Source organism: Dermacentor silvarum, chromosome 3 (genome assembly GCF_013339745.2).
Source record: "Dermacentor silvarum isolate Dsil-2018 chromosome 3, BIME_Dsil_1.4, whole genome shotgun sequence".
In the NCBI taxonomy this organism is placed as follows: domain Eukaryota; kingdom Metazoa; phylum Arthropoda; class Arachnida; order Ixodida; family Ixodidae; genus Dermacentor; species Dermacentor silvarum.
This window is the reverse complement of record NC_051156.1, coordinates 102,208,682-102,220,743: the sequence shown is the minus strand read 5'-3', so window position 1 is coordinate 102,220,743 and position 12,062 is coordinate 102,208,682. Positions and strand designations below refer to the sequence as shown.

General features: G+C 45.9%; 3 protein-coding genes across 6 annotated transcripts in view; 1 reads left to right on the top strand and 2 right to left on the bottom strand.

Moving 5' to 3' along the window:
* Positions 1–12,062, top strand: part of LOC119445633 (sulfotransferase 1B1) — a 267,082-nt gene that overhangs the window by 17,827 nt on the left and 237,193 nt on the right. Inside the window, exon 1 of one of the 4 annotated variants that reach the window (XM_049663472.1) lies at positions 9,732–10,161. The exons of the other annotated variants lie outside the window; for them this stretch is intronic. Within the exon in view, the coding sequence (XP_049519429.1) occupies positions 9,992–10,161 (170 nt within the window). The 5' untranslated portion in view covers positions 9,732–9,991. Of the gene's footprint in view, positions 1–9,731; positions 10,162–12,062 lie in introns of those variants that run through there. 4 annotated transcript variants of the gene reach the window in all.
* LOC119444624 (sulfotransferase 1C2) overlaps positions 1–12,062 on the bottom strand; it is a 284,396-nt gene that overhangs the window by 50,201 nt on the left and 222,133 nt on the right. The window lies entirely within an intron of this gene.
* Positions 1–12,062, bottom strand: part of LOC119445635 (sulfotransferase 1C2A) — a 346,853-nt gene that overhangs the window by 141,040 nt on the left and 193,751 nt on the right. The window lies entirely within an intron of this gene.

Sequence of the window (12,062 nt, the reverse complement as noted above, 5' to 3'; positions counted from 1 at the left end):
CCTCATCGCGACGACGGACGCCATCCCATGGCAGGACCTCGAGCCGTGGACGTTCCGCAAGTGGCAGGAGGGGAAGCAAGGGAGCAGCGCAAGTCACGCAGCAGGTGAGCTGGGCACAGGTTGTTTCTCCCATGCTCGTCCGTCCCCCCCTGTTGACACAGAGCTGGCACAGGCATACGCCCACATCAGGCGTCTCACTGAAGAGAACGCCACACTCAAAGCAGAAATCAGTAAAGTACACGCAGAGTTCGTAGCACTTAAAGATGAATTGTTAGGACGAAAGAGTACTACCCCTACACAAAGCACTTCAACCCCACCCCCGGAGAAGCGGAAACGGGAAGAGCAACCAGCGCACACAGTCACTTCAAATCCGACACCGCAACGAGCAACCGCCCAGCCCACCACACCACAGGGAGTCATTCCCGTCCAATATGCCACTCCTCAGAAGGTAGAGGAGATAGTAGCAAAGGCCATTCAGAGCCTTCAGACATCCCTACAAGCTACCATGCAACAACAACTCACAGCTATACAACAGTCAGCTGCACAACAACAACAATTCGCAACTCAACAACAACACTCTAACACTGAGATGGCGGAACGCATCATGAGACTAGAGCAACGCATACTAGCACTGGAAGCTCGTCAAAGCCGGCGCCCCAAGAAAGCAGCTCATCAGGCCCTACCAGATTTGCCAGATTCTCTAGGCTCACCAGAACCCCACCTGGTGCGCGCATCACCACCCCTTAATAACCAAGATGGCTCCTCCTCAACATATATGCAGTAAGCGCGGGGGCTCCCCCGGCGAAACCACGGTGTGGCAGTGGAATTGCCGGGGCTACAAGAACAAACATGGATGGCTGATGCAATACATCGCCACATCGACAAGACCACCTCAAATCATCGCACTGCAAGAGACGAACACACACGTCCGCCTACCCGGATACGTCACGTATGGCACCGATACGGGTGACAGCCTTCACACCCTGGTCAGTAAGAAGCTAGTGGCCGTTCAACACCATCTCCAACAATCCGAACCGCTTGCCATTCTGCTCAAAATTATCCCGCAGGCAACAAAGAAGGGTCCCATGTTCGTTCTGAACGCCTACTGTCGGCCGAAAAGCACGCCATCGGTCCTCAAACAGGTTATGGAGCAAGCCACGCACGCAGCAGGCAACCATCCGCTTCTACACTCTTAGCACGGTAACGTTTACTAAAGGGGTATATTCTCACAAATTTGTGCACCTATAAAAAAAAAGTTACATAGTAACCTTTATTTAGGTAACCTTTAATGAAGGGTACACTCTCACCAACGTGTAACCTATAAAATAAAAGGCTACGTGTACCTATACTAAAAGTTACTATATAGTAACCTTTAGTATAGGTACGCGTAGCCTTTTTGTCTGTAACCTTTTGTATAGGCATAGTCTTGCAAGGCTTCGCACGTGCGTCCTGCGCATGTACATGAATTTAGGACATTGATTCTTCGGCCAACCACGAAACTTCAACGCAATGCACTAGTGTAACTCACTGAACAGAACTTCATAAAAATTCTCCTTCAAATGATCGGCCGAATTTCTACAACTTTCGGTTACCAACGTCAGGAGGATGCACTCTTCTGAAAATATAGGCATTTAAGACACTTAGTCATAACTTCTATGCTGCGTTATATTTGCGCTTTGGTCAAGGTTAAATCACTGCTATAACTGAGCAGGCAATTTACGATTAAGCGCCGTAAAAGCTTATGTTATCGGAAAAAGGTATCCTTTCGACGTAGCCAACGGAAAGTTGTTGAAATTCGGCTGATCTTCCGAAATACACTTTTTCTGAAAACGCTGCTCAGTGAGTTACGCTAGTGCCCTGCAGTGAAGTTCAATGGATGGCTGAAGGAGCAATGCACAAAATTCATGTGCGTGCGCAGAAGGACGTGCGGGTGAAAACGTGCAAGACTGGATGCCTATACGAAAGATTACAGAAAAAAAGGTTCCTAAATATGGCCGCAGGGGTTATGCCCTAATTTCTTAGACATGACTCATTGTCTAAAACCAAAAAGATATTCAGGTTTTAAGACAAAATGACATTTTATTGCTGTGAAAACTTCATAGTGGCGACAGACAGCATTTGCGCGATAGTCCATTTATTTGGGAAGAAAATTTTACTAATTAGCTTTCTCATTTCTTTGGGAACATGTAATTGCACATTGAAGGTAGCTAGTACTGAAAGCATACCGATTTGCCATAATTGTGCCTGGCACCAAGTTCGAGAAATTGAATCTGCAATGAAGTGCGTTGCTGTTTCAGTTATTCTTTCTGCACAACCTGCAGCAAAATTCTGTAAATATCTCAGTTGGAACAGCAATGAATTTTATGGCATGTTTGCTGCAAAATTCTGTAAATATCTCAACTGGAACAGCAATGCATTTTATGGCATGTTCACAGTATGTGTTTTTGAGACTATCCTGTGGCAGAATGCTTCCAGCAACCGGATATGGCGTGCTGATTGGCCAGCTCTGCCGTTAACCACGATTGTTTATTTACATGCTAATCAGTCAAACATTGCGCCATTCGTACGAATGATTATTATTGAAATGATGTTGCAATTATAAAACTTGTTCAGCAGAAATCATAACCTCGCTACACCAAATAATATCCCAGGCAATGCCTGATAATTCCTCAAATGGCCCTGCTAAGCTAGCCTCAACATTTCGTCTCATATTATTTTTTTAATATTCGTGGACAGACTGGTTAACAACGTATAAACCTTTGCCACCTTGCTATTTTACAGCGCAGCTCATTTACACAAGGCAGCTTGCAGGAATTAGTATAGAATGCACAATGCATCAAGAGTTGTACCTTTTGAAATAAGCTGGCACATAATTGGTAATTTTGGGTTAAATGTGCAAAACACAAAATAATTTATGAAATGCACGGTATGTTGCTTTTGTATACTGGTGAATGCATTGTATAAAGGTTCGTCCCGCAACATATTTCTTTGCTGCGGCCCATGTTAAAAGTTTTTTGCAAAAAGTATCATGTCGTCATCACATGATAATGAGATTTCTAATAATTATATTTTGCGCAAGTGGAAAGCACATCTGAAAAGGCGGCACAATTCAGAATGAATACGCATTTCTGCATGCAACATTTCTTGTATCGAAAAAAAAATATATATAGGTATGAGACGGCAGCACCCACATTCTGGAAATGATGTGAGTAGCAGCTGTGAGAAGGCAAGCTGACACAAAACATTCAGTGAAAATGTCATGTTTATTTGCATATACAAAACAAGGTAACTCAAAGTTCACCCTTCACAAGCAAAATTACATTTTTCCTTAATCTGTTTTCTTCTCCACGGCCATGAAGCAGTAATGAAAAAAACCTCTGAGTACAGCGCTGCCTGGCATCACAAATTTCTACAGCATCACGAGGAATAGGGCAAAAAAAAAAAAGAGAAATGTTGAAGGTTCGTGTACAATATGTTCAAATACAAATACATATAAGTTTTAGACTTCCACGTGGAGGCCGATCTCATCCCTGTTTCGAGCACAATCATGTCTCTTTGCTGTTAGTATGTCAGTTGCTAATTTTCAGATCTCCTTGCTGTGTAGTGGAGCCTACAACGACAGAAAAGTAATCTTACAATCTCATAGTTATGTGTTAGCGTCGCCCTGCAAACAACAGCTATTAACATGTAATAAAAGAGACATAAATAAACCACAAACAGATGAAAAACTACCACAGAACAAATAATTAAACACGCCTAAGGCGAATATACTCTTCTGTCTAGGAAATGTCGGTAAGAATAAAAATTAAAGATTAAAAAAACTGAACGCAAATGAATTCTCAAGTCAGTTCGTACTCCCCTCCAGTACAAGTACAAAAAACAACACCGCAATAATGTGACAGTTTAACAGTCAAAATGCAATATCAAGTGATTACAAAATGAATATCAGCACAAAACACCAGTTCCGTGCATGATGTCCATGTGCGTCCGCACAAAAGTGCAACATAAAATTCAGATTTAAGAATAACCAACACGGTGACTGATAGTGATAAAAAATATTAAACAACAGTGCGAGCATGAACTGAACTGAACAGTGCGAGCATGAGCAAGAATTGACGGTGAAATATACGACAAACACACACCAGCAAATAGATAGTTGAACAGGAACCATTGCTTACCTAGGTCACATTTATTGCTGTCTTCGGCATTCATTACAGCAGTCACAACACAAACGATGCTCACCACTCTCAGGTAAGCGAAGAACCTTTACCATTGGCCATCGGCAATGCGTCTCGTCGCAGCGGCCACGCAGCACGCCAAACATGTCCGTGCTCCACGTCCGGCGTCACGGCTTCTTTTCAGCGGCGCGCGAGCCTTTAGGAGTCTTCTTGGTAACTGTACCACCCGTCACGAGTGACCCAGACACACAATACGCTTGGTAAGCGCACGCCACCAAATCGGAGAGCGTAAAAACGTGGGTAAGGGGATGAAACAAAGCGCGACACGACCGTTTTAAAACGACACCACCGGCCATACTCTTCCCAGCATGCATCGCGAGAACTGCGCAATGCAGAGGAGATATGACGGCGCTCATGTGTGGCTGAAGCTGAAGCGCGTTTGATTACGCACCGCATCTAGCGCAACTAAATATAATAATCAAACTACAGTTCCGTCAAAGTATCACAGGACCATATATATCAAGATGCTAATATTTTAATGTTTCAGGATGTTGCTTTTCGTTTGTATTTGTATGTTTTCTCCCTGCTAATTTGGCCGGCCGCCATTGTGGCCTCCCACCGTAAGCGCACGTTCATCTCTCTACGAGGCCTCACTGGAGCGGCTGTCGCCTGCTGTCATGTGAATGTAGGGGCGTCTTTCTCGCGTGTTAGTGAGCGGGCAAAATTGGTGCGTGTCTGGCGTTCTCTAATGAACCCAACATTTGCTGTAATTCAGGAACCACTCCCTCTTATACATCAAAATACAAAAAAAAAGAAAAGAAGGAAAAGAAAGCGCGGTGGCAAAACATTCAGTTGCAGTGTACAAGTAAGTCTGATTACGAAGCATCTTTCTCGCCCTGGAGATTAGTTATTCGGCCTGCTCGACGCTTTGATTCTGTCGGTCGTCGAGCTTTTACACTACTCTAGCGTGCGCCCACGTGCGGCCTTCAGTGTGCGCCCGCTGTTAGTGGGTGTCGCGTTTCAGGAGAATATAAAACAAACGCGAATATAAGGTGCATTGACACACAAGGGAAAAAAAAGAATATTGGGCACAAATATATATTCAATCACCATAATGCATCTGCTTTGAGGTTTTGTGCAGGCCCACAAGTCTGTGTTTTATACCACAGCCTAAAATGTCTGTATCGGTAGCGGGGGGCTTTCCATCACATTGAAACGCGTAGTGATAATTCATGCAACCTCGTTTGCCACAATATTCTCCGGTGTATGTTCACTGTTTCTGTGGCTTCCTTTTAGATTATAATGGCACATATGCAGTAGAGATCAGTGGCGAATGAATTGCTGCTGTTTCTCTTGAGCATACGCTCGTGCAAGATTTAATTTTTTTTACATTGCGAAACCGAAGAACCCTACTGGTATCAATAAAATATTAATCTAGTCCAACCAGCCTCATTCCCTGGGGCGCACAACATATCGTATATGTTAGTCCCGGCTAAAAACACCACATCAGGATAGCAATACGACACAATAATAAGTAAACTTCCAATCCATACAGTAGGTCCCCTAAGCCACGAATGGCAACTGCTTTAGAAGTTACAATCTAAAGGTTACAATACATTTGGCGTTGCAGTAACCTTTAAAATATACGCTTCGGCACATGTAACCTCTAGCCGCGACGGAAATTCACGAAAACACAAAGATCAAGTTTTTTTTAGTCACCGAGTAACCTTTATGTTATACGTTACTTGCAGTTATAGGTTAAAATAAACGTTACCGTGCTAAGAGTGTAATAGTGGGCGATTTCAATGCAGCCCACCCCCTCTGGAGTTATACGTACACCAACCCCAGAGGAAACCTGCTTCACAAAGTTATTGAGGACATGGACCTCACACTCGTCAACGATCCAAGGAGTAGCACGAGGCTCGGCACAAGTGTTACAAGAGACACGAACCCCGACTTAACCCTCACCAGAAATATCCCCCAAGCTTGCTGGACCAATCTGGCGGAGTACATAGGCAGCGACCACGCGCTGCTAGCCACCACTCTCTATGGCCTCGAATACAAAGCCAGGATAGGCACTGCTCGCCTCACGGATTGGACCAAGCGGCGGGAGATAAGAGAAGAGCTACAAACGAACAAAGCCTACAGCTTCAGTCAATTAAGGACTGGATCACTCAGCTCCATCAGGATGTGAAGGCGCATACTAAAATACTTGAAACGTCTACCACCACTCCAAGCATCGACGCTCGCTTGCTCCACATGTGGGAAACCCGGCGTAGCCTGCTGAAGCGTTGGAAAAGGCAAAGATTAAATCGCAAGCTCAAGAGGCGAATCGCAATACTCACACAAGAGGCTGCGGAATACGCCAACACACTCTGCCGCGAAAATTGGCTATCCCTCTGCGACAGCTTGAGAGGAAGACTGAGTACTTCCAAGACGTGGAAGTTATTGAGGTATTTAATCAACCCGGCCGGCAGCAAAACGGAATCCCACCACAATATGGCCCGAGTAATCCACCAATTTCCAGGAAACGAGGCGGACCTCCTTTTGACTCTCAAAGCCCAGTACTTCCCCACACAGCCATCGGAGCCTCTGCCACCCTACACCGGCACCCCAAATGAGCTCCTAGATGAGGACATTCATCTACATGAAGTAACAGCGGCGATAATGGGCTTGAGACGCCACACAGCCCCGGGAATGGACCAAATCACCAATAAGGCACTTGTCAATCTTGACAACCCCTCGCTACTAGAGCTTACCGCTCACCTTAACGAAGTATGGAGGGAAGGAAAACTTCCCGAGGACTGGAAAATGGCCGAGGTTCGTCTGATACCGAAGCCAGGCAAGCCACCAGCCATTGAGAACCTACGACCGATCTCCCTCACTTCGTGTGTAGGAAAGCTCCTAGAGCACATCGTCCTCAACCGGCTACAACCATTCCTGGAGGACTGGGAGAAACTTCCAACAATGATGATAGGATTCCGTCCACACCTCTCAATTCAAGACATCCTACTTCAGCTGAAAGAGGAGGTGATTGTACCAGCGACACGCAACTCCCCCACAGCTATCCTCGCCTTGGATCTTAAAGGGGCGTTCGATAACGTCAAGCATACAGCAATCTTACAGAGGCTAAACACGCTGGGCTGTGGGGCCAGGACGTATTCCTATATCAGAGATTTCCTCTAAGATAGAAAAGCCATTTTAAAGGTCGGGGACCAAGCCACAGACCCCTTTCTACTGGGCTGGCGCGGCACACCACAGGGCGCAGTGTTATCCCCTCTCCTTTTCAATATCGCCCTAATAGGCCTCCCGCCGCTCCTCGATAACATCCCGGGGATCCGGCATGGCCTATATCCAGACGACATTACCATCTGGTCGTCCACGGGGTCCATCGGGGCAATGGAGAGCCGCTTGCAGGAAGCAGCAGACGTGGTGAGCGACTATGCTAAGTCTTGCGGCCTCAACTGCGCCCCCCAAAAGTCAGAGCTACTCCTGGTCTCACCGCGAAAGAAGCATGCATCCGACTCGCCCACTATCAAGATACAACTGGAGGGACACACCATGGTTCCGTCTCAGAGCGTAAAGATATTGGGAATGGTTTTCCAGTCGGATCGCACCAACACAATAATAATTAACAAGCTTAAGAATACTACAGCCCAAGTTACCCACATGATCCGGCGAATAACAACCAAGACAAGAGGCATGGGGGAGGCGGACACGCTTCGGCTTGTCCAAGCCTTCGTCGTGTCTCGAATAACTTACGTTATTCCATACGCACTACTGAACGCAACGGAATTCACAAAAATCAACACAATGATCAGAAAGGCATATAAGCAGGCGATGGGCCTGCCGATCAGTACGTCCACAGAACGCCTACTACGACTAGGCGTGCACAACACGGCCGAGGAGCTGATCGAGGCACATTTATCCAGCCAGCGAACAAGGTTGGCTGTTACGGAAGCGGGGAGGTCCATCCTCTTGCACCGGCTTGGACAAGCGGCTATGACAGTGATGTCACGTACCACCCAAGAGTGACGGACTGTGACTGACGATGTGTGTGGTGTGTACGTTATGTGCTCTCTCTCCCCTCCCCATCTTTCATTCCCCCTCATCCCTCTCCCATGTGTAGGGTAGCGAACCGGTTGTGCTGAGCTGGTTAACCTCCCTGCCTTTCCTTCTCCACTCTTTCCTTCCTTCCTTCCTTACTTTGACTTGACTATTTTGATCACCTTATATTATGCATTCATTCACAGTCTTCTAAATTATTGTATTTCTTCCTGGAGTCAAACATATCATTGCCACCTTTCTTCCCTCCAACATGTACAGAATCAAGCCATTCACATTCTCACCTGCAGCAACCGACGTTCGCATGTTACTGATCTGTACCGGGAACTGCACGTACGGAATATTGACAATCGAATCAAATTTAATGTCTGCACATTTGCTTATAAAGCAGTTAAAGACCCTAGTCTTCTGAAATTTGTTCTTATTTAATACCTTACTAATTCAAATATTACGCGCTTTGCCTCCAATAACAATTTTATACTCCCCAAGGTACGAACTAACCATGCTTCTCAAAGAGTAGCATTTGTTTTAATGAAACTTTGGAATTCTTTGCCTTAAAACATTAAGTGTGCCTTTTCTATATCGTCATTCAAACATCAGCTTCGCAATTTCCTGTGTAACCTATAGCACCTTTAAACTCAAATTCCAATCTGTCGTTTTGACTACTGTTTACTTCGTTTTCTACTTCAGCTTATGCCTTATCCCTATCGTTTTATATTTTCAATTGTACTACTGTTTCGCCTCAACGTATTTGCATTTGCATTTGTATTTTTATATTTCGCTGCTTTTCTGCTGTTAAGTAGTGTTTGTGTTTTTATAACATTATAAAAGGTCCCCCTACAGTGTTTACACTATGGGACCTTTTTCTATACTAAATATCTATATTTTGTATCTGCACTAAGTATTCAATAAACTTCAAACTTCAAAACCACGTCACGTATTTTACGTGCGGAATCGTCGCTGTCAAAAACAAGAGCAGAGGAGACATTGCATGTTGACGTGCCGTTGTAGCAAACATGCATAGGTCCATCCTGCAATTTTTTCCTGTGACGCGCCTCACACACATAAATAAACTGCGAAGCAGTTTCACGCACACATCTTCTAAGGTGTATGCGCAGAATATTAATTATTATTTTCGTGGGCACTTCAGGTTTAGAGACGTTTGGTAGCGTGGATAATTGCACTCAATCTAGTTTACAAGTGTACACTCGAATTGTACAAGTGCATTCTTATTCACTCCACCTCCAGCAGCTTTTACTTCAGGTATTATTTAATTCTCCTAATCAACGTGGCACAAGAAAACCTAAAATGCAGGCAAATCTGGGCTCAATCAACAATCTGAAAACAAACAGGTTGGCACAAGTTGAAAATTTAAGAGGAGGGAATCCTATATACTGAGGCACCTGCGCGATTTTAACCCTATATATTGAAAATTTGGCGGATAAGCAATGCCTGCTTACTGTTGTTATCACTTTTTTTTCAGATTCGCACTTCGCGCACAAACCGAAATGACTTCTCGGAGGCCTTATCGTCAAATCATTGACGGCGTCCCCAGGTGTGCCTTTCTGAAGCCAGATATATTTCGCAAGAATCTCTCGTTCCGTGCAGCCGACGGCGATCTCATACAAAGCACTTATGTTAAGTGCGGGACCCATTACGTACATTACATCACACAGCTTATACTAAAGTGAGGTGAGCCTGTTAAAACTTACCAGGAATTCACCAGCAACACCCGCCTCCTCGAATACATGGACAGCACTGACTGGAAGTCAGCTCTGCCACTAAGATTGTTCTTCACACATCTTCCACTGCGCCGTGACACCATGAACCCGAAAGCCAAGTACGTCTACGTGGCCAGAAACCCGTGGGATGCCGCAGTTTCGCTCTTTCGAATGGTGACCGACATGAGCATCTACAGGTTTCAGGATGGCACGTTCGAAGAGTTCCTAGGGCCATTCATGGAAGGCGACCTCGGCTACGGTAACTACTTTGATCACGTCGCTTCAGGGTATGCATTAAAGGACGAACCCAACGTGTTTTTCGTTACTTACGAGGAACTCAAGGAGTACACTCCCAACACGGTGCTGAAATTGGCTCACTTCCTGGGTGAGAGCTACGGCCGCGCTCTGGAAGAGGACGAAGAGTTTCTAGAAAAAGTGCTTGAGTGGTCCAAGCCGGAGAACATGAGGAAGGTGATTGTTTTTGATTTGGCACAGAACCCAACTTCTGAATGGCACGATTTTTTTGTCCGGAACAACGTGTCCAGTAAATGCGGCTTTTTAGGAGACAAGACTAAGTACAGCCTTGTCAAAGAAGCCAAGATTGGTAGCTGGAGGGACTATTTCACTCCGAGCCAGCTGACTTGTTTCGAAAAAAAGATACAGGATCAGGGACACAAAGCGTCTTTCATGGAACTGTGGAAGGATACCCGAGAGGAGGCGATCACATTGTCGTCTGGTCGGGCGTAGTGCATACTTTGTGGAATTGTAGTGATTCTTTAACTTCAAGTTACCATACTGCGCGGGCATAGACAGTCTAGACAATTAGCATTGTAACTATTTTATTTAATAAAACGTTCCCAAATTCATAGATGGCTTGCAGAGTACTTAGTTTTCTGCACAACTTTCTCAAAAATCATGTAACATCCTTTCCCATAATTCATGTTACAGCAAAGCTGTTAGCCTCTAGTTGGTCGGGATTTTTGTGTACGCGTGCGCGCTGTTCACACAAAAAAACACCGCATATCCACGGGGTGAATGATGATGAGTGGGCAAAGCTCCGGAGGGAATCATCGGTAAACCGTGAATCTTCCGTGTAATTTGCCCAGTCTCGCCGCACTAAATCGAACGATTGACTTCCACCAATGACACGCGCCATATGTGACGTCATCCTTATTTTATAACAGCGCCCTTCATTATAATTGCACCATCTCCCCCTTAAGGGGACGCTAGCACAAACGCGTTAGAAACGTGCAGTACTCTCTAGTAAGGGGGAGAGGCCACAGCGTCTTACGCAGCCGTTTACACATGCCGGAACGTGCACCGCGTTTGCCGACACCATCACGTGACTGCTGAGAGAGTATAACCCCCGTATTCATAAACGCTCCTCGACTTGAACTTGACTTGCCACCGCCTTCAACGCGTTTCCAACGCGCTGCCCAAGGCGGTGGCAAGTCAAGTTCAAGTCGAGGAGCGTTTATGAATACGGGGGTAAGGCGGAGAGGCCACAGCGTCTTACACCAGCTTCTTACACGGGCTGTAACACGCTAGCACAAACGCGTTAGAAACGCGCAGTCTGTCGTTAATGTTGGGTATTTATTGTCATCGTGGTGCGTGTGTCCATGTGCGCTTCGTGGCGTAGTGGCTAGCGCCGCGCGTTCGGAAGCGAGGGGTCCCTGGTTCGATTCCGCGCTACGGACACAACTTTCGGAATTTTTTTTAGGGGTGAAGCTCCTTAGGGTGTGGGTCTGTCCCTCCTCTGTATAGTATGTAGTAGGTAGCCACGTCTACTTTTATGAGAAAAAAAAATTCCGACAGTTGTGCCCGTAGCGCGGAATCGAATCAGGGACCCCTCGCTTCCGAACGCGCGGCGCTAGCCACTATACGCCACGAAGCGCACATGGACCCACGCACCACGATGACAATAAATACCCAACATTAACGAAACTGCGCGTTTCTAACGCGTTTGTGCTAGCGCGTTACGGCCCGTGTAAGAAGCGGGTGTAAGACGCTGTGGCCTCTCCGCCTTACCCCCGTATTCATAAACGCTCCTCGACTTGAACTTGACTTGCCACCGCCTTGGGTAGCGCGTTCTAAACGC